The sequence below is a fragment of the Dendropsophus ebraccatus genome, chromosome 11, assembly GCF_027789765.1.
Source record: "Dendropsophus ebraccatus isolate aDenEbr1 chromosome 11, aDenEbr1.pat, whole genome shotgun sequence".
Taxonomy (NCBI): domain Eukaryota; kingdom Metazoa; phylum Chordata; class Amphibia; order Anura; family Hylidae; genus Dendropsophus; species Dendropsophus ebraccatus.
Genome location: NC_091464.1, coordinates 1,320,449 through 1,344,226, shown reverse-complemented (window position 1 = coordinate 1,344,226; position 23,778 = coordinate 1,320,449). Strand labels below are relative to the sequence as shown.

Below are 23,778 nucleotides of genomic sequence, written 5' to 3'. Positions count from 1 at the left end.
CGGACAGCGGGAGGGAAGATACCGAGCAGCCGGGAGGGAAGATACCGGACAGCGGGAGGGAAGATACCGAGCAGCCGGGAGGGAAGATACCGAGCAGCCGGGAGGGAAGATACCGGACAAGCGGGAGGGAAGATACCGGACAAGCGGGAGGGAAGATACCGGACAAGCGGGAGGGAAGATACCGGACAAGCGGGAGGGAAGATACCGGACAAGCGGGAGGGAAGATACCAGACAAGCGGGAGGGAAGATACCAGACAAGCGGGAGGGAAGATACCGGACAGCCGGGAGGGAAGATACCGGACAAGCGGGAGGGAAGATACCGGACAAGCGGGAGGGAAGATAACGGACAAGCGGGAGGGAAGATACCGGACAAGCGGGAGGGAAGATACCGGACAGCCGGGAGGGAAGATACCGGACAAGCGGGAGGGAAGATACCGGACAAGCGGGAGGGAAGATAACGGACAAGCGGGAGGGAAGATACCGGACAAGCGGGAGGGAAGATACCGGACAAGCGGGAGGGAAGATACCGGACAAGCGGGAGGGAAGATACCAGACAAGCGGGAGGGAAGATACCGGACAGCCGGGAGGGAAGATACCGGACAGCGGGAGGGAAGATACCGGACAGCCGGGAGGGAAGATACCGAACAGCCGGGAGGGAAGATACCGGATAACCGGGAGGGAAGATACCGGATAACCGGGAGGGAAGATACCGGATAACCGGGAGGGAAGATACCGGATAACCGGGAGGGAAGATACCGGATAACCGGGAGGGAAGATACCGGATAACCGGGAGGGAAGATACCGGATAACCGGGAGGGAAGATACCGGATAGCTGGAGGGAAGATACTGGAGAGTGGGGGGGAAGATAACAGATAACTGGGAGTTGATGCATTTCTATCTGACATATAAAGTTTTTTATATTTGCTTTTGTTTTTAAATGTTCTTAGATGTTTGTCTTGCACTTGTAGTTTTTTGATATACTAATAAAGATATACTGCATTTATTTATGAGAGATATAGTTGTTTATCACCTTGGATGTGCCACCCATATTTATATGACATACTTTTCTTCTTTTTTGGGTTTGGTTGGCTTTTTTATGTCATTTTGGGTTGAGCACCCCTTACTCTACATTTCATTCTTTAAATTGATCTAAGTAGAAGTGCCCTGTCGTTTCTTTGTATATAATATTATATTTGCTTTTACTGTTGATTTTCACACATCGTATTGAAATGTTCTTCTTCTTATTCTTTGCATCCATCGCTGTTTCTTAGATCGTATTGGAACGTTCTTATTCTTTGCATCCATCGCTGTTTCTTAGATTCTATTGGAATGTTCTTCTTATTCTTATTCTTTGCATCCATCGCGGTTTCTTAGATCGTATTGGAAAGTTCTTGTTCTTATTCTTTGCATCCATCGCTGTTTCTTAGATTCTATTGGAATGTTCTTCTTATTCTTATTCTTTGCATCCATTGCTGTTTCTTAGATCGCACGTGTAAGCTGTGGAACCTGGTGACCGGTCAGGAAATCGGTGCCCTCCCCGGCCATCCTCACAATGTGGTGTCTGTGAAGCACTGCGCCAGCACTGGGCTGCTGCTGACTGCCTCGGCCTCCTGCGTCCGTGTGTGGGACATCCGCGACTCTGCTCGCTGCGTCCGCACATTGATGTGAGTTTCAATTATATTACTTCAAATATTGTTTTTTATTTTAAAACCTTAAAGAAAACAAACGACTCCCTCCAGGTGGACGAGTAACTTTTTTTATACCCGCAAACTGCTTAGTGCTGCTGCAATGTGTGAGATATTAGTGGCCAGGCGGAGTTCCTCCAGGAGGCCTGGGGTTCTCACAACCCGCATCAAGATGGATCCATGGATGAGTTACTCTTATCCGTCCAGCATTGCAGCGACTGCTGTGGGTGTTGTACAGTCTGTAGAGTTACATGACCACTCGGCTTGTGATCTCATTACTTCCTGTGATGTCACATTCAGTATCTGTTTCCTGTTTCTTCCACTAAACATGATGCCAGGTGGAGTCATCAGGTGGGCGGGGCAGGTGTCCCTCCTATGGAATGACTGAAATTCCATGTTGATGTTAGCCCCGCCCCTGCAGGTGGAGCTCAGTAGAAGCTGTAGCAGAAGGAGCAGCAAGACATGGAGGAGAGCAGGGGCTGATAGCTGCCTACAAGACAACAAGGCTAACCTCCATGCCACCCACAAGGCAGCCATCAGCCCCTGCTCTCCTCCATGTTCTGCTACAGCTTCTACCGAGCTCCAATATTAGCTCCACCAACATCAACATGGAATGCAAGCCATTTTATAGGAGGGACACCTGTCACACCCAGCTGATGACTCCACCTGCCTGATGACTCCACCCGCCTGATGAGGTCCTGATAACTAAGATCCCTTATCATTTGCATGTCTTTGTACCTTTTATGTTTCTATGAGCCCCGTGCCCTGACCACCTGCCCCAGTGCATTATAAAGCAGCCGGATTCTGCCCTGCCCACCTGCCCCAGTGCATTATAAAGCAGCCGGATTCTGCCCTGACCACCTGCCCCAGTGCATTATAAAGCAGCCGGATTCTGCCCTGACCACCTGCCCCAGTGCATTATAAAGCAGCCGGATTCTGCCCTGACCACCGGCCCCAGTGAATTATAAAGCAGCCGGATTCTGCCCTGACCACCTGCCCCAGTGCATTATAAAGCAGCCGGATTCTGCCCTGCCCACCTGCCCCAGTGCATTATAAAACAGCCGGATTCTGCCCTGACCACCGGCCCCAGTGCATTATAAAGCAGCCGGATTCTGCCCTGCCCACCTGCCCCAGTGCATTATAAAGCAGCCGGATTCTGCCCTGACCACCTGCCCCAGTGCATTATAAAGCAGCCGGATTCTGCCCTGACCACCGGCCCCAGTGCATTATAAAGCAGCCGGATTCTGCCCTGACCACCTGCCCCAGTGCATTATAAAGCAGCCGGATTCTGCCCTGCCCACCTGCCCCAGTGCATTATAAAGCAGCCGGATTCTGCCCTGACCACCTGCCCCAGTGCATTATAAAGCAGCCGGATTCTGCCCTGACCACCTGCCCCAGTGCATTATAAAGCAGCCGGATTCTGCCCTGACCACCTGCCCCATTGCATTATAAAGCAGCCGGATTCTGCCCTGACCACCTGCCCCAGTGCATTATAAAGCAGCCGGATTCTGCCCTGACCACCTGCCCCAGTGCATTATAAAGCAGCCGGATTCTGCCCTGACCACCTGCACCAGTGCATTATAAAGCAGCCGGATTCTGCCCTGACCACCTGCCCCAGTGCATTATAAAGCAGACGGATTCTGCCCTGACCACCTGCACCAGTGCATTATAAAGCAGCCGGATTCTGCCCTGACCACCTGCACCTTTCAGCAGGATCCCATGTAGGACCATGGAGGACAGGTAGAGAAGTACAAGACCTCCCAGGATCCTGTGCGTGTGACTAACTGTAAGAAGAACCGCATCAGCTTGAATCAGAGCGTCCAGAACCACAGAGGCAACCTCCTCAAAACTAAGCTCCAGCCTTTTTCTAGGGCCCATGCCTTGTTCTTGGTCCCATGCCTTGTTCTAGGTCCCACGCCTTTGAATACTATCTTTATACACTGGCGGATCTACCGCCGTAGCTGCTGCTACGGGGCCCCGTCGCATCAGGGGGCCCATGACGCGGGCCCCCGGATCTTACATAGCCTGCAGCGCCTGGCGGCACAAGTACAGGCCGGGGCGGACGCTGAGCTCCCTGGTACCTGTGCTGTCAGGGATAGAACGGGACGTGCGAGGGGCCCCCCCTTGCCACCGTATTGCCGTCCCGGTGGCACAGGTACCAGTGAGCTCAGCGTCCGCCCCTGGCCTGTACTTCCGGCACAGGAGCGCTTGTTAGAGATGCACCCTGCACTGGAAGTACTTGCCCCAGCGGCCGCTGAGCCACGCTAAGCCCATCCCCTGTGCTGCCCGGGAATCCACAGGAAGACCCCCGGGAGAAGAGGAGACGACAGCCGACGGGGGGAGTTAGGTGAGTTGTGTTTTTTTAATTTTTTTATCTGCTTTTCAAAGGGGGATAATACAGGGGGCATCAATGGGGTATCTATGGGGGATAATACAGGGGGCATCTATGGGGGATAATACAGGGGGAGCATCAATTGGGGGATAATACAGGGGGTATCTATGGGGATAATACAGGGGGCATCAATGGGGGATAATACATGGGGTATCTATGGGGGATAATACAGGGGGAGCATCTATGGGGGATAATACAGGGGGCCATCTATGGGGGATAATACAGGGGGCCATCTATGGGGTATAATACAGGGGGTGCATCAATGGGGGATAATACATGGGGCATCTATGGGGGATAATACAGGGGGGAGCATCAATTGGGGATAATACAGGGGGTATCTATGGGGAATAATACAGGGGGCCATCTATGGAGGATAATACAGGGGGGCATCTATGGGGGATAATACAGTGGGCCATCTATAGGGGGATTATACGGGGGGATCTATGGGGGATAATACAAGGGCCATCTATAGGGGGATTATACAGGGGGGCATATATAGGGGGATAATACAGGGGGCCATCTATAGGGGGATTATACAGGGGGGCATATACAGGGGGATAATACAAGGGCCATCTATTGGGGGACACCATAAGGGGGCATTTATAGGGGGACCAAATGAGAGGGCATCTATAGAGGGACACCATGAGGGGCATCTGTAAGGGGAAAAACATGGGGGACCATGTATAAGGGGGATGGACAACACAGGGGGGGTCATTTATAAGGGGCCAACACGAGTGGCATCTGTAAGGGGAAATACACAGAGGGGCATATACTATAAGGGATCGCATTGAGTCAGCCTACCCTCTAAACAAAGGTGTTAAGGGGCCAATACAGATGTGTGTATGTGTGCAGTGTGTATAGATATGCGGATGGTGCCAGAGTGAGGAGCCTAATATGTCTGTCTGGTAGACAGGTGTACCAGTGTATCAGGTGACAGGTTCTGCTTCCAGCCTCTTCCCAAATGTACCAGATCCATATGACAGGTGCAGCTTCCAGCCCCAAGCCCCCCCGCCCCCGGTGTACCAGATCCATATGACAGCTTCCAGCCTCCCTCCCTGGCCACTAGAGGGAGCGTGTCCTTGTCCTCAGCATCGGTCACGTGCATCCAGTACTCCTGGCGTATCCTCTGGGAAAGTCTATCTCCACCATCAGGAGTATCTTGTGAAGAACAGAGGGTACGCTTAGACAACGCCCTTAGGGGTAGACGGGCACATGACACAGTGGGCTCATGTCCGCTGATCCTGACACAGCATCTTTACAGAAATAATGCAGTACCGCAATCAAATGGTGCAGTACTGCAATAAACTGTCTGTGAGCACAGCCTTAGGGAGAGTGAGGTGTAATTACCATGCTGCCTTAGGCTATGTTCACACATTGCAGTTTTATTGCAGTACTGCATCATTTTACTGTATGTGTAATATGCTGGAGGTCTGCTACTGGGGTGTGTAATATGCTGTGGGGTGATACTGGGAAGTGTAATATGCTGGGGGCCTGATAATGGGGTCTGTAATATACTGGGGGGGTCTGATACTGGGGTCTGTAATATACTGGGGGGGTCTGATACTGGGGTCTGTAATATACTGGGGGGGTCTGATACTGGGGTCTGTAATATACTGGGGGGGCCTGATACTGGGGTCTGTAACATGCTGGAGGTCTGATACTGGGGTCTGTAATATGCTGGAGGTCTGATACTGGGGCCTGTATTATGCTGGGGACCTGATACTGGAGTGTGTATTATGGTGGGGCCCTAATACTGGGGTCTGTAATATGCTGGGGACCTGATACTGGGGTCTGTATTATGCTGGGGGGTGATACTGGGGTGTGTAATATGGTGGAGGTCTGATACTGGGGTGTGTAATATGCTGGGGGGGAATAATACTGTTGTGTATACTAAGCTGGGGGTAATACTGTTGTGTATAATATACTGTGGTGTGTAATATGCTAGAGGCCTGATACTGGGGTATGAATAATATTGGGGAATGATACTGGGGTGTGTAATATGCTGGAGGGGGTGATACTGTGGTGTGTAATATACTGGGGGCCTGATACTGGGGTGTGTAATAAACTGGGGAGTGTAATATATTGGGATGTATAATATACTGGGGGCCTTATACTGGGGTGTGTAATAAACTGGGGGCCTGATACTGTGGTGTATAATATACTGTGGGCCTGATACTGGGGTGTGTAATATACTGGGGGCATGATACTGGGGTGTGTAATATACTGGGGGCCTGATACTGGGGTGTGTGAGACACTGGGGACCTGATACTGGGGTGTGTAATATACCGGGGGCCTGATACTGAGCTGTGTAATATACTGGGGGCCTGATACTGGGGTGTGTATTATACTGGGGACCTAATACTGGGGTGTGTAATATACTGAATGTCTGATACTGGGGTGAGTAATATACTGGGGGTCTGATAGTGGGGTGTGTAATATACTGGGGACCTAATACTGGGGTGTGTAATATACTGGAGGTCTGATACTGGGGTGTGTAATATACTGGAGGTCTGATACTGGGGTGTGTAATATACTGGAGGTCTGATACTGGGGTGTGTGATATACTGGGGACCTGATACTGGGGTGTGTAATATACTGGAGGTCTGATACTGGGGTGTGTAATATACTGAGGACCTGATACTGGGGATGTGTAATATACTGGGGACCTGATACTGGGGTGTGTAATATACTGGGGACCTGATACTGTGGTGTGTAATATACTGGGGGCCTGATACTGGGGGTGTGTAATATACTGGGGACCTGATACTGGGGTGTGTAATATACTGGGGGTGTGTAATATCATGGAGGTCTGATCATGGGGTGTGTAATATACTGGAGGTCTGATACTGGGGTGTGTGATAAACTTGGGGCCAGATACTGGGGACCTGATAATGGGGTGTGTAATATACTGGGGACCTGTTAATGGGGTGTGTAATATACTGGGGGCCTGATATGGAAGTGTGTAATATACTGGGGACCTTATACTGGGGTGTGTAATATACAGGGGACCTAATATTGGGGTGTGTAATATACTGGGGGCCTGATACTGGGGTTTGTATTATGCTGGGGACCTGATACTGGGGTGTGTAATATACTGGGGACCTTTTACTGGGGTGTGTAATATACTGGGGACCTGATACTGGGATGTGTAATATACTGGGGACCTGATATCCGAGGTGTGTAATATGCTGGGGACCTGATACTGAGGTGTGTAATATGCTGGGGGGGGGAGTGATACTGTTGTGTATACTAAGCTCAGGGTAATACTGTTGTGTATAATATACTGGGGTGTGTAATATACTGGGGGTCTGATAATGGATCCTGTAATATACTGTGGTGTGTTATATACTGGGAGCTTGATGGTATATGTGTGATGTGCAGGGTAATGGTGTATGTGTGATATACAGGGTAATGGTATATGTATAATATTCAGGGTGATGGTATATATGTGTATGATATGCAGGGTGATGGTATATGTGTGATATGCAGGGTGATGGTATATGTATGATATGCAGGGTGATGGTATATGTGTATGATATACAGGGTGATGGTATATGTATGATATGCAGGGTGATGGTATATATGTGTGATATGCAGGGTGATGGTATATATGTGTGATATGCAGGGTGATGGTATATATGTGTGATATGCAGGGTGATGGTATATATGTGTGATATGCAGGGTGATGGTATATATCTGTGATATGCAGGGTGATGGTATATATCTGTGATATGCAGGGTGATGGTATATATGTGTGATATGCAGGGTGATGGTATATGTGTGATATGCAGGGTGATGGCATATGTGTGATATGCAGGGTGATGGTATATGTGTGATATGCAGGGTGATGGTATATGTGTGATATGCAGGGTGATGGTATATATATATGTGTGATATGCAGGGTGATGGTATATATGTGTGATATGCAGGGTGATGGTATATATGTGTGATATGCAGGGTGATGGTATATATGTGTGATATGCAGGGTGATGGTATATATGTGTGATATGCAGGGTGATGGTATATATGTGTGATATGCAGGGTGATGGTATATGTGTGATGTACGGGGTCACTATGGGTGATGGTATATGTGTGATATGCAGGGTGATGTATGGGGTCACTATGGGTGATGGTATATGTGTGATATGCAGGGTGATGTACGGGGTCACTATAGGTGATGGTATAAGTGTGATATGCAGGGTGATGTATGGGGTCACTATGGGTGGTGGTATATGTGTGATATGCAGGGTGATGTACGGGGTCACTATGGGTGATGGTATATGTGTGATATGCAGGGTGATGTATGGGGTCACTATGGGTGGTGGTATATGTGTGATATGCAGGGTGATGTACGGGGTCACTATAGGTGATGGTATATGTGTGATATGCAGGGTGATGTATGGGGTCACTATGGGTGATGGTATATGTGTGATATGCAGGGTGATGTATGGGGTCACTATGGGTGATGGTATATATGTGATATGCAGGGTGATGTACGGGGTCACTATAGGTGATGGTATATGTGTGATATGCAGGGTGATGTATGGGGTCACTATGGGTGATGGTATATGTGTGATATGCAGGGTGATGTACGGGGTCACTATGGGTGATGGTATATGTGTGATATGCAGGGTGATGTATGGGGTCACTATGGGTGATGGTATATGTGTGATATGCAGGGTGATGTATGGGGTCACTATGGGTGATTGTGTGTGTACTCGCTCTCCTTGTGCAGTAAAACCATGATGATAGTGGTGAGGGTGATGATGTTGAAACTTCATAATCTATATGAATAAAATGAGCTGTTTGTGTTTCCCCAGGTCATCGGGTCAGGTGATCTCCGGAGACCCGAGTTCCGGTCTGCGTAGTGTCAGCAGTCAGGCAGAGTTCCAGATCAGTCAGATCGCTCTGAATCCGAAGGGGACCTCCTTATATGTAGCAGCTGGGAATGCAGTCAGAGTTTGGGACCTGGGAAGGTAACTCCATGTTTTTACTTCTAGAAATTTCCATCACTAAAATATATTTATACTCTCGGGTTGTCAGACGGGGGAAGTGGACATAAAGAATGTATACTTATCTGTCCCTGTGTCCCCGTAGTGCTGCCGGCCTCCTGCAGCTGCAACATCACATACCCGGCTGATGGATTGCCTGCTCAGCCAATCAGTGACCGGGGCGGGACACCACTGTAATCACCGACTGGCTGAGCAGCCAAACCATCTGTCAGGCTGTTGCAGCAGGAGGAGCCGAGTACGTGACAAACCTGCATGCCGGCCGAAAATAGCGGCTTTCAGAGAGACCCGGAACGGGGAAGGGTAAGTATAGTTTATAATGTTCCCGCTCCTCCCACCTGTCGCTAATATTTCAATTTCACAGGACTTTTCCTTTAAAGGGAAAGTCATGCGGATTGTACTCCTTAAGCTTTCTCATGCGTTGGTAGATGTAGATGAGATTTGGTGCAGGGGGCCACCTTCCGGCCCCCCAGACCCCATACACTGATGCTATAATGTGCCTGCACTTACACTCAGCTATACACACTGCTGCTATAATGTGCCTGCACTCACATTCATCTATACACTCTGCTGCTATAATGTGCCTGCACTCACACTCTGCTATACACACTGCTGATATAATGTGCCTGCACTTACACTCGGCTATACACACTGCTGCTATAATGTGCCTGCACTCACACTCTGCTATACACACTGCTGCTATAATGTGCCTGCACTTACACTCGGCTATACACACTGCTGTCTAGACAAGTTTCTGTCACTGTGTTCCTGCACAGTTCTTTGATTCCCACTTCCTGATTGGTCCATGCTGAACTCACCCCCTTCCCCATTGATGTCATGTGATCACACAGACCTCTGACAGCAGCCCTGCTTCTCTATTCTAGCCTGTTGTACCACGCTCCTGCATTATGGGGATCTGCAGCTCCATCCTGTATCTACAAGAAGCTGCTGCTGTGTTATCAGGGTTATACAGTTACTATACATTATATACCACATGCTGATTGCTATACTGTACAGTAACTTATATATCACATATCCAGCTGCTGTGTTATCAGGGTTATACAGTTACTATACATTATACACCACATGCTGATTGCTGTACTGTACAGTAACTTATATATCACATATCCAGCTGTTGCTGTGTTATCAGGGTTATACAGTTACTATACATTATATACCACATGCTGCTATACTGTACAGTAACTTATATATCACATATCCAGCTGCTGCTGTGTTATCAGGGTTATACAGTTACTATACATTATACACCACATGCTGCTATACTGTACAGTAACTTATATATCACATATCCAGCTGCTGTGTTATCAGGGTTATACAGTTACTATACATTATACACCACATGCTGATTGCTATACTGTACAGTAACTTATATATCACATATCCAGCTGCTGGGTTATCAGGGTTATACAGTTACTATACATTATATACCACATGCTGATTGCTATACTGTACAGTAACTTATATATCACATATCCAGCTGCTGCAGTGTTATCAGGGTTATACAGTTACTATACATTATATACCACATGCTGATTGCTATACTGTACAGTAACTTATATATCACATATCCAGTTGCTGGGTTATCAGGGTTATACAGTTACTATACATTATATACCATATGCTGATTGCTATACTGTACAGTAACTTATATATCACATATCCAGCTGCTGTTTTATCAGTTATATAGTTACTATACATTATATACCACATGCTGCTATACTGTACTGTAACTTATATATCACATATCCAGCTGCTGTGTTATCAGGGTTATACAGTTACTATACATTATACACAACATGCTGCTATACTTTACAGTAACTTATATATTACATATCCAGCTGCTGCTGTGTTATCAGGGTTATACAGTTAATATACATTATACACCACATGCTGCTATACTGTACAGTAACTTATATATCACATATCCAGCTGCTGTGTTATCAGGGTTATACAGTTACTGTACATTATATACCACATGCTGATTGCTATACTGTACAGTAACTTATATATCATATATCCAGCTGCTGTGTTATCAGGGTTATACAGTTACTATACATTATATACCACATGCTGCTATACTGTACAGTAACTTATATATCACATATCCAGCTGCTGCTGTGTTATCAGGGTTATACAGTTAATATACATTATACACCACATGCTGCTATACTGTACAGTAACTTATATATCACATATCCAGCTGCTGTGTTATCAGGGTTATACAGTTACTGTACATTATATACCACATGCTGATTGCTATACTGTACAGTAACTTATATATCATATATCCAGCTGCTGTGTTATCAGGGTTATACAGTTACTATACATTATATACCACATGCTGCTATACTGTACAGTAACTTATATATCACATATCCAGCTGCAGTGTTATCAGGGTTATACAGTTACTATACATTATACACCACATGCTGCTATACTGTACAGTAACTTATATATCACATATCCAGCTGCTGCTGTGTTATCAGGGTTATACAGTTACTATACATTATATACCACATGCTGATTGCTATACTGTACAGTAACTTATATATCACATATCCAGCTGCTGCTGTGTTATCAGGGTTATACAGTTACTATACATTATACACAACATGCTGCTATACTGTACAGTAACTTATATATCACATATCCAGCAGCTGTAGTGTTATCAGGGTTATACAGTTACTATACATTATATACCACATGCTGCTATACTGTACAGTAACATATATATCACATATCCAGCTGCTGTGTTATCAGGGTTATACAGTTACTATACATTATACACCACATGCTGATTGCTATACTGTACAGTAACTTGTATATCACATATCCAGCTGCTGTGTTATCAGGGTTATACAGTTACTATACATTATATACCACATGCTGATTGCTATACTGTACAGTAACTTATATATCACATATCCAGCTGCTGTGTTATCAGGGTTATACAGTTACTATACATTATATACCACATGCTGATTGCTATACTGTACAGTAACTTATATATCACATATCCAGCTGCTGTGTTATCAGGGTTATACAGTTACTATACATTATACACCACATGCTGATTGCTATACTGTACAGTAACTTATATATCACATATCCAGCTGCTGTTTTATCAGGGTTATACAGTTACTATACATTATATACCACATGCTGCTATACTGTACTGTAACTTATATATCACATATCCAGCTGCTGTGTTATCAGGGTTATACAGTTACTATACATTATATACCACATGCTGCTATACTGTACAGTAACTTATATATCACATATCCAGCTGCAGTGTTATCAGGGTTATACAGTTACTATACATTATACACCACATGCTGCTATACTTTACAGTAACTTATATATCACATATCCAGCTGCTGCTGTGTTATCAGGGTTATACAGTTACTATATATTATACACCACATGCTGCTATACTGTACAGTAACTTATATATCACATATCCAGCTGCTGTGTTATCAGGGTTATACAGTTACTGTACATTATATACCACATGCTGATTGCTATACTGTACAGTAACTTATATATCACATATCCAGCTGCTGTGTTATCAGGGTTATACAGTTACTATACATTATATACCACATGCTGATTGCTATACTGTACAGTAACTTATATATCACATATCCAGCTGCTGTGTTATCAGGGTTATACAGTTACTATACATTATATACCACATGCTGATTGCTATACTGTACAGTAACTTATATATCACATATCCAGCTGCTGTGTTATCAGGGTTATACAGTTACTATACATTATACACCACATGCTGCTATACTGTACAGTAACTTATATATCACATATCCAGCTGCTGTGTTATCAGGGTTATACAGTTACTATACATTATATACCACATGCTGCTATACTGTACAGTAACTTATACATCACATATCCAGCTCCTGTGTTATCAGGGTTATACAGTTACTATACATTATACACCACATGCTGCTATACTGTACAGTAACTTATATATCACATATCCAGCTGCTGTGTTATCAGGGTTATACAGTTACTATACATTATATACCACATGCTGATTGCTATACTGTACAGTAACTTATATATCACATATCCAGCTGCTGTGTTATCAGGGTTATACAGTTACTATACATTATATACCACATGCTGATTGCTATACTGTACAGTAACTTATATATCACATATCCAGCTGCTGTGTTATCAGGGTTATACAGTTACTATACATTATACACCACATGCTGCTATACTGTACAGTAACTTATATATCACATATCCAGCTGCTGTGTTATCAGGGTTATACAGTTACTATACATTATATACCACATGCTGCTATACTGTACAGTAACTTATATATCACATATCCAGCTGCTGCTGTGTTATCAGGGTTATACAGTTACTATACATTATATACCCCATGCTGCTATACTGTACAGTAACTTATATATCACATATTCAGCTGCTGTGTTATCAGGGTTATACAGTTACTATACATTATATACTACATGCTGCTATACTGTACAGTAACTTATACATCACATATCCAGCTCCTGTGTTATCAGGGTTATACAGTTACTATACATTATATACCACATGCTGATTGCTATACTGTACAGTAACTTATATATCACATATCCAGCTGCTGTGTTATCAGGGTTATACAGTTACTATACATTATATACCACATGCTGCTATACTGTACAGTAACTTATATATCACATATCCAGCTGCTGCTGTGTTATCAGGGTTATACAGTTACTATACATTATACACCACATGCTGATTGCTATACTGTACAGTAACTTATATATCACATATCCAGCTGCTGTGTTATCAGGGTTATACAGTTACTATACATTATATACCACATGCTGCTGTACTGTACAGTAACTTATATATCACATATCCAGCTGCTGTGTTATCAGGGTTATACAGTTACTATACATTATACACCACATGCTGATTGCTGTACTGTACAGTAACTTATATATCACATATCCAGCTGCTGTGTTATCAGGGTTATACAGTTACTATACATTATACACCACATGCTGATTGCTATACTGTACAGTAACTTATATATCACATATCCAGCTGCTGTGTTATCAGGGTTATACAGTTACTATACATTATACACCACATGCTGATTGCTATACTGTACAGTAACTTATATATCACATATCCAGCTGCTGTGTTATCAGGGTTATACAGTTACTATACATTATATACCACATGCTGCTATACTGTACAGTAACTTATATATCACATATCCAGCTGCTGTGTTATCAGGGTTATACAGTTACTATACATTATACACCACATGCTGCTATACTGTACAGTAACTTATATATCACATATCCAGCAGCTGTAGTGTTATCAGGGTTATACAGTTACTATACATTATATACCACATGCTGCTATACTGTACAGTAACTTATATATCACATATCCAGCTGCTGTGTTATCAGGGTTATACAGTTACTATACATTATACACCACATGCTGCTATACTGTACAGTAACATATCACATATCCAGCTGCTGTGTTATCAGGGTTATACAGTTACTATACATTATACACCACATGCTGCTATACTGTACAGTAACTTATATATCACATATCCAGCTGCTGCTGTGTTATCAGGGTTATACAGTTACTATACATTATATACCACATGCTGCTATACTGTACAGTAACTTATATATCACATATCCAGCTGCTGCTGTGTTATCAGGGTTATACAGTTACTATACATTATACACCACATGCTGCTATACTGTACAGTAACTTATAATATCACATATCCAGCTGCTGTGTTATCAGGGTTATACAGCTACTATACATTATATACCACATGCTGCTATACTGTACAGTAACTTATATATCACATATCCAGCTGCTGTGTTATCAGGGTTATACAGTTACTATACATTATACACCACATGCTGCTATACTGTACAGTAACTTATATATCACATATCCAGCTGCAGTGTTATCAGGGTTATACAGGTACTATACATTATATACCACATGCTGATTGCTATACTGTACTGTAACTTATATATCACATATCCAGCTGCTGCAGTGTTATCAGGGTTATACAGTTACTATACATTATACACCACATGCTGCTATACTGTACAGTAACTTATATATCACATATCCAGCTGCTGTGTTATCAGGGTTATACAGTTACTATACATTATACACCACATGCTGCTATACTGTACAGTAACTTATATATCACATATCCAGCTGCAGTGTTATCAGGGTTATACAGTTACTATACATTATATACCACATGCTGATTGCTGTACTGTACAGTAACTTATATATCACATATCCAGCTGCTGCAGTGTTATCAGGGTTATACAGGTACTATACATTATATACCACATGCTGATTGCTATACTGTACTGTAACTTATATATCACATATCCAGCTGCTGCAGTGTTATCAGGGTTATACAGTTACTATACATTATACACCACATGCTGTTATACCGTACAGTAACTTATATATCACATATCCAGCTGCTGTTATCAGGGTTATACAGTTACTATACATTATATACCACATGCTGATTGCTATACTGTACAGTAACTTATAATATCACAGATTCAGCTGCTTCTCATTGTTTCATCTCTCCTACATGTTATTCAGAATAATAATCAGTATATTTGGGGGGTGGAACAAATTGTCTGCAGATCAGTGATTTCTTATGGGGAAATTGGCTTTGGTGTAAGAGTGATTTGGATTACAAGCGCCGTCCCGGAACGGATTATACTAGTAATCCAAGGCACCGCTGTGTATACTTATATATACACATATATTATATACTCCTATATACACTTCTATATTATATACTTCTATATACACACAAACCTAATCCCATAAAACAATGAAATGACGGCACTTAGGAGTTATTCTAGTGTATCTGCATCCCGGGCCGGAACGCAGCTCAGTCCCTGTAAGATACACCCAGCCTTCCCCGTCTGTGTGACACAGCCTCAGCAATACATGGAATATACAGCGATGTGGGATACTTTCTGCAAGGATGGGGATGGGGTTTCATATACACTATAGCTGCCCCAATGAAGGGTTATTTTAATTCTTTTTTTTTTACCCCCTGTTCCCGCATGTGGTTGTGCCAGCATGGCCTAACACGGGGCAGAGGCCGCAACTGCTGGGACCAGAGCCGTGCTCGGACCCCGCCAATTACCTGTATGGATGTTGCGGTCAACGTATCCATAGGAAAAAGAGATGGGGGCAGAGTCCCAGGGGTAGCTCTGATATCCGGAGGCCTCCCGGAGTCAGGAAGAAGGGAAAAAACACACAAAATAGTGAGATAAACCCATAATATCCCCCAATGTATAATAAGTGTACAGAACGCTGCCCTGTGGTTCATGGAGATCTTCTTTCTTCTGTAGGTTACAGCTGATGGGGAAGCTGACCGGGCACATGGCGCCAGTGATGTGTCTGACCGTCAGCAGCACCACAAATAACCGGGATCTGGTCATCACTGGCTCCAAAGATCACTATGTGAAGGTATTGCTTTCCTGTATACGCCGTATAGTGGGTTCTGTGAGTTTCATGTAGTCGGCCCCCCACATTATCAGAAGCTGGGGGGCCCTGACTACACTCCCTCCGGTCCCGGAGGGTCATGTGGGGTTACCCCTTGCTGGTCATGGCTCTCTGAGGTCAGACAGGCAATGTTCCTCCACGCTTTTATTTTCCCACCTTCAGGGCTGGGTGGGACGTCATTTTTTGTGCCACAATCTCTAGTTATATTGGTATCACACTGGTGTAAAAAAAATGCATATAAAACAATCCTGATGTGTTTTTTCTGTTTTCATTCACACCATTCACTAATGTTATATGTGAATAGATCGGACAATTCCGCACACTATGATATATAATATGTTAAGTTTTTTACATAATTTATTTTACAATGGGAAAGGAGGTAATTCAAAGTGTAACCGTCATGTAAATGTCACTTTTCACAACCTTTCCTACCCCCCTCAGAAAAAGCAGGATTTCTGTATCCATTATAGTCTATGGATGAGGGAGGGGCTGGGGGGGGGGTGAGTGAGCACAGAGAGGAGAAGATGCAGCCCTGCACAGCACATCATCCTGCAATCTTCTCTCACAAAGATCCCAGACCAGCACTGACATTTCTGACATGTGAGTCCATCACTTTATGTGCCCAGACAGTCTCCAAACTGCACAGCTGCTTTTCTGCTCTCCCTGCTCACTCAACCCCCTCTGCCCTTCCCTCTCCATAGGTTATAATAGACACAGCAGAACCCATCTTCACCTTGCTCCTCTGTAATAAGAACGGCTCTCCCTGATATTGAACAGATAAGTGAGGGGGGAGGTGGGAAAACAGCTTTCTGAGGACAGAAAGAGGGTTTTTTGTCTAATAAAACCTATTACAGAGTTTCTTACAATCCCTTGTGCTATTGATTTCTGCAGAAATTAAACTCCCGCCATTAACACCTTTACACTTTGAAGACCTGGCCCAAAATCACCGGGTGGACTGCGCCAATTTTTATTTTTGTGTTTTTGTTCTTTCCTCCTCCCGTTCTAAGAGCTCTAGCACTTTCATATTTCTATCTATACGGCCATACGAGGGCTTGTACATGTGTTCTTTGTAATGGCTGTATGGGGTGTAATTTTTTGTGACATGATCTCTCATTTTTATTAACACCCTCTTAGTGTAGATCGGACGTTCTGATCACTTATAATTTTATATATATATATATAATGTAACAAAAATCAATAATCCTGGCACTTTTTCCCCCTCTACAGGGACTGTATGTACCCAAGGCTTGGTGGCAGGGAGTGTATGTACCCAAGGATTGGTGGCAGGGACTGTATGTACCCAAGGCTTGGTGGTAGGGACTGTATGTACCCGAGACTTGGTGGCAGGGAGTGTATGTACCCAAGGCTTGGTGGCAGGGAGTGTATGTACCCAAGGCTTGGTGGCAGGGACTGTATGTACCCAAGGCTTGGTGGCAGGGAGTGTATGTACCCAAGGCTTGGTGGCAGGGGCTGTATGTACCCAAGGCTTGGTGGCAGGGAGTGTATGTACCCAAGGCTTGGTGGCAGGGAGTGTATGTACCCAAGGCTTGGTGGCAGGGACTGTATGTACCCAAGGCTTGGTGGCAGGGAGTGTATGTACCCAAGGATTGGTGGCAGGGAGTGTATGTACCCGAGGCTTGGTGGCAGGGAGTGTATGTACCCAAGGCTTGGTGGCAGGGAGTGTATGTACCCAAGGCTTGGTGGCAGGGAGTGTATGTACCCAAGGCTTGGTGGTAGGGACTGTATGTACCCGAGACTTGGTGGCAGGGAGTGTATGTACCCAAGGCTTGGTGGTAGGGACTGTATGTACCCAAGGATTGGTGGCAGGGAGTGTATGTACCCAAGGCTTGGTGGCAGGGAGTGTATGTACCCAAGGCTTGGTGGCAGGGACTGTATGTACCCGAGGCTTGGTGGCAGGGAGTGTATGTACCCGAGGCTTGGTGGCAGGGAGTGTATGTACCCGAGGCTTGGTGGCAGGGAGTGTATGTAACCGAGGCTTGGTGGTAGGGACTGTATGTACCCGAGGCTTGGTGGCAGGGACTGTATGTACCCGGGGCTTGGTGGCAGGGAGTGTATGTACCCGGGGCTTGGTGGCAGGGACTGTATGTACCCAAGGATTGGTGGCAGGGAGTGTATGTACCCAAGGCTTGGTGGCAGGGAGTGTATGTACCCGAGGCTTGGTGGTAGGGACTGTATGTACCCAAGGATTGGTGGCAGGGAGTGTATGTACCCAAGGCTTGGTGGCAGGGAGTGTATGTACCCAAGGCTTGGTGGCAGGGACTGTATGTACCCGAGGCTTGGTGGCAGGGAGTGTATGTACCCGAGGCTTGGTGGCAGGGAGTGTATGTACCCGAGGCTTGGTGGCAGGGAGTGTATGTAACCGAGGCTTGGTGGTAGGGACTGTATGTACCCGAGGCTTGGTGGCAGGGAGTGTATGTACCCGGGGCTTGGTGGCAGGGACTGTATGTACCCAAGGCTTGGTGGCAGGGACTGTATGTACCCGAGGCTTGGTGGCAGGGACTGTATGTACCCGGGGCTTGGTGGCAGGGAGTGTATGTACCCGAGACTTGGTGGCAGGGAGTGTATGTACCCGAGGCTTGGTGGCAGGGACTGTATGTACCCGGGGCTTGGTGGCAGGGACTGTATGTACCCGAGGCTTGGTGGCAGGGAGTGTATGTACCCGGGGCTTGGTGGCAGGGAGTGTATGTACCCGAGACTTGGTGGCAGGGAGTGTATGTACCCGAGGCTTGGTGGCAGGGAGTGTATGTACCCGAGGCTTGGTGGCAGGGAGTGTATGTACCCGAGGCTTGGTGGCAGGGAGTGTATGTACCCGAGGCTTGGTGGCAGGGACTGTATGTACCCGAGGCTTGGTGGCAGGGACTGTATGTACCCGAGGCTTGGTGGCAGGGAGTGTATGTACCCGGGGCTTGGTGGCAGGGAGTGTATGTACCCGGGGCTTGGTGGCAGGGAGTGTATGTACCCAAGGCTTGGTGGCAGGGAGTGTATGTACCCGAGGCTTGGTGGTAGGGACTGAATGTACCCGGAGCTTGGTGGCAGGGAGTGTATGTATCCGAGACTTAGTGGCAGGGACTGTATGTACCCGAGGCTTGGTGGCAGGGACTGTATGTACCCGGGGGTTGGTGGCAGGGAGTGTATGTACCCGAGGCTTGGTGGCAGGGACTGTATGTACCCGGGGGTTGGTGGCAGGGAGTGTATGTACCCGGGGCTTGGTGGCAGGGAGTGTATGTACCCGAGGCTTGGTGGCAGGGAGTGTATGTACTAATGTGTGCGGGACCATGGCTGCCTGTCATTACCAACAAAACACAGTAATCACTGAACTCAAGGAGAACAGCGAAAAAAATTCCAATGAAGTACTCAATCAAGAGTCTCCACTGATGCCCCCAAAAATTTAAATATGCAAAACAAGAGTCCGTGGAGCCTCAGTTACGAGTCTCAAAACACGGGATAGCCAGATATCTCTAGCCTGTTGCCAACGGGGTGCCTCCATGATGGGGAGAGCACCACACCACCCTGATAAATAACCCCTTAAGTCCCACTCGGTTGCGAGTATTGGAACATAGACAGGGAAACAACAGGGTGGCCCCTTTTGTCAATGTCTAACTCAAGGTGCGAGTATTGCGATCATGACAAGGGCTTGCAAAGGCAGGCTTCCACCCACAGACAGCCGTTTCGGGGGTTTTGCCCCTCGTCAGTGTGGAGTAGGATTCTGTCTATGTTCCAATACTCGCAACCGAGTGGGACTTAAGGGGTTATTTATCAGGGTGGTGTGGTGCTCTCCCCATCATGGAGGCACCCCGTTGGCAACAGGCTAGAGATATCTGGCTATCCCGTGTTTTGAGACTCGTAACTGAGGCTCCACGGACTCTTGTTTTGCATATTTAAATTTTTGGGGGCATCAGTGGAGACTCTTGATTGAGTACTTCATTGGAATTTTTTCGCTGTTCTCCTTGAGTTCAGTGATTACTGTGTTTTGTTGGTTGATTTTTCATTGCCCTACTAGCCAGAATCCTACCCCACACTGACGAGGGGCAAAAACCCCGAAACGGCTGTCTGTGGGTGGAAGCCTGCCTGTCATTACCTCCAGCTCTAAGGACACTGTGTGTGGGACCGCGTCTGCCTGTCATTACCTCCAGCTCTGGAGACTCTGATCTGTGCAGGACCACGGCTGCCTGTCATTACCTCCAGCTCTGGGGACACTGATGTGTGTGGGACCCCTCACAATGGAGCGGTCCCGCACACAGTAAAAGCCCCTTCACTGCAGAAACGTATATATACGTACTGTAATGAAAAGAGGGACGCAAACTTAAAGGGGTAGTGCGGCGGTAAAGAATTATTCACAGAATAACACACATTACAAAGTTATACAACTTTGTAATGTACGTTATGTCTGTGAATGGCCCCCTTCCCTGTGTCCCCCCACCCCCGCATGTGTACCCGGAAGTGTGGTGCGCTATACATACCTGTCACGTGCCGACTCGTCTCCGATCTTCAGTCAGTGAAGTCATCTTCAGACGGCTTGGCGGAATCCCTCCGACCGTCCTGGATGCCGGCCGCCCTCTGACGCGTCATCGGCTGCTCAGCCGCGATTGGCTGAGCACAGTTACAATTACAAAGTTGTATAACTTTGTAATGTGTGTTATTCTGTGAATAATTCTTTACCGCCGCACTACCCCTTTAAAGTAATGATTACTTTGTACATTAAAAAAAAAAAACATTTATATAACTTTTTAGGTTCAGTGGCAGCAGTAACGGGTGGTGCACATGACAATGGGAGGGCGGGGCATATGACAAGGGGAGGGTGCATGAATAAACAAGTGTGGAACAGCTTAAGATGGGAAAAGAGAAAGGAGGAGCTTAGCCGGGGGAAGTGACCATAAAAGGAGGGTCAGACAGGAAGAGTAAGGGTGCAGAGACCGCTGAGGAGGAGGACAGCTGCAGAAGATCCCTACCAGCTGGAGATGAGCGAACATGCAGCAAAGGGGCTGGGAGGTCCTCTATGTATCAGCTGTGTTGGCTGCTGACATAACACTGAATGGCCGACTGCATTAAGTGACCTGGGTGTCACCTCAGGTAGGTGACAGGGAGAGCTGCTGGAGCAGGGACACAGCAGGTGGTTACATTATATAGTCAGGTAGGTGACAGGGAGAGATGCTGGAGCAGGGACACAGCAGGGGAGGGATTACATTATATAGTCAGGTAGGTGACAGGGACACAGCAGGTGGTTATATTATATAGTCAGGTAGGTGACAGGGAGAGCTGCTGGAGCAGGGACACAGCAGGTGGAGGATTACATTATATAGTCAGGTAGGTGACAGGGAGAGCTGCTGGAGCAGGGACACAGCAAGTGGTTACATTATATAGTCAGGTAGGTGACAGGGAGAGATGCTGGAGCAGGGACACAGCAGGTGGTTACATTATATAGTCAGGTAGGTGACAGGGAGAGATGCTGGAGCAGGGACACAGAAGGTGGTTACATTATATAGTCAGGTAGGTGACAGGGAGAGATGCTGGAGCAGGGACACAGCAGGGGAGGGATTACATTATATAGTCAGGTAGGTGACAGGGACACAGCAGGGGAGGGATTACATTATATAGTAAGGTAGGTGACATGGACACAGCAGGTGGTTACATTATATAGTCAGGTAGGTGATGGAGAGCTGCTGGAGCAGGGACACAGCAGGTGGTTACATTATATAGTCAGGTAGGTGACAGGGAGAGCTGCTGGAGCAGGGACACAGCAGGTGGAGGATTACATTATATAGTCAGGTAGGTGACAGGGACACAGCAGGGGAGGGATTACATTATATAGTCAGGTAGGTGACATGGACACAGCAGGTGGTTACATTATATAGTCAGGTAGGTGACTGAGAGCTGCTGGAGCAGGGACACAGCAGGTGGTTACATTATATAGTCAGGTAGGTGACAGGGAGAGCTGCTGGAGCAGGGACACAGCAGGTGGAGGATTACATTATATAGTCAGGTAGGTGACAGGGAGAGATGCTGGAGCAGGGACACAGCAGGTGGTTACATTATATAGTCAGGTAGGTGACAGGGAGAGATGCTGGAGCAGGGACACAGCAGGTGGAGGATTACATTATATAGTCAGGTAGGTGACGGAGAGCTGCTGGAGCAGGGACACAGCAGGGGGAGGGTTACATTATATAGTCAGGTAGGTGACGGAGAGCTGCTGGAGCAGGGACACAGCAGGTGGAGGATTACATTATATAGTCAGGTAGGTGACAGGGAGAGATGCTGGAGCAGGGACACAGCAGGTGGTTACATTATATAGTCAGGTAGGTGACAGGGAGAGATGCTGGAGCAGGGACACAGCAGGTGGAGGATTACATTATATAGTCAGGTAGGTGACAGGGAGAGCTGCTGGAGCAGGGACACAGCAGGTGGAGGATTACATTATATAGTCAGGTAGGTGACGGAGAGCTGCTGGAGCAGGGACACAGCAGGGGTAGGGTTACATTATATAGTCAGGTAGGTGACGGAGAGCTGCTGGACCAGGGACACAGCAGGGGGAGGGTTACATTATATAGTCAGGTAGGTGACAGGGAGAGATGCTGGAGCAGGGACACAGCAGGTGGTTACATTATATAGTCAGGTAGGTGACAGGGAGAGCTGCTGGAGCAGGGACACTGCAGGGGAGGGATTACATTATATAGTCAGGTAGGTGACAAGGAGAGCTGCTGGAGCAGGGACAGCAGGTAGAGGGAGCAGGTTAGTAGGCAGGCCAGTAGCTGTTAAAGACCCAAACATCCTTTCCCGGATTACTGACTGTGACTCAAAAAAGCTTAAAATGGTATTGTACATGATATACTAGAATGGACCCCAGGACAGATCTTGGATTAAAAGCAGCTATCCCAATGTACAAGCAGTTAGGAGGGGGCAGATTATGGGTACAGGGTCACTTTAACCCTTAGGCGACCCTGGACGTAGGTGGCCACTCTCTGAACCACCACGTCCTGGGTGCCCCTCGTAGCCCGGGACCGCGGCTATTAGCGGGCACGGTCCGATCGCCGTGCCCGCTAATTAGATAATCGGATGCTGCTGTCAAAGA

General features: G+C 46.3%; 1 protein-coding gene across 7 annotated transcripts in view; it reads left to right on the top strand.

Annotated features, from left to right (window-relative positions):
- KIF21B (kinesin family member 21B) overlaps positions 1-23,778 on the top strand; it is a 318,269-nt gene that overhangs the window by 277,133 nt on the left and 17,358 nt on the right. For all 7 annotated transcript variants that reach the window (XM_069944619.1, XM_069944618.1, XM_069944620.1 and 4 more), the window contains 3 exons: positions 1,484-1,664; positions 8,898-9,053; positions 16,538-16,655. In XM_069944619.1, coding sequence (XP_069800720.1) covers positions 1,484-1,664; positions 8,898-9,053; positions 16,538-16,655 — 455 coding nt within the window. The remainder of the gene's footprint in view (positions 1-1,483; positions 1,665-8,897; positions 9,054-16,537; positions 16,656-23,778) is intronic.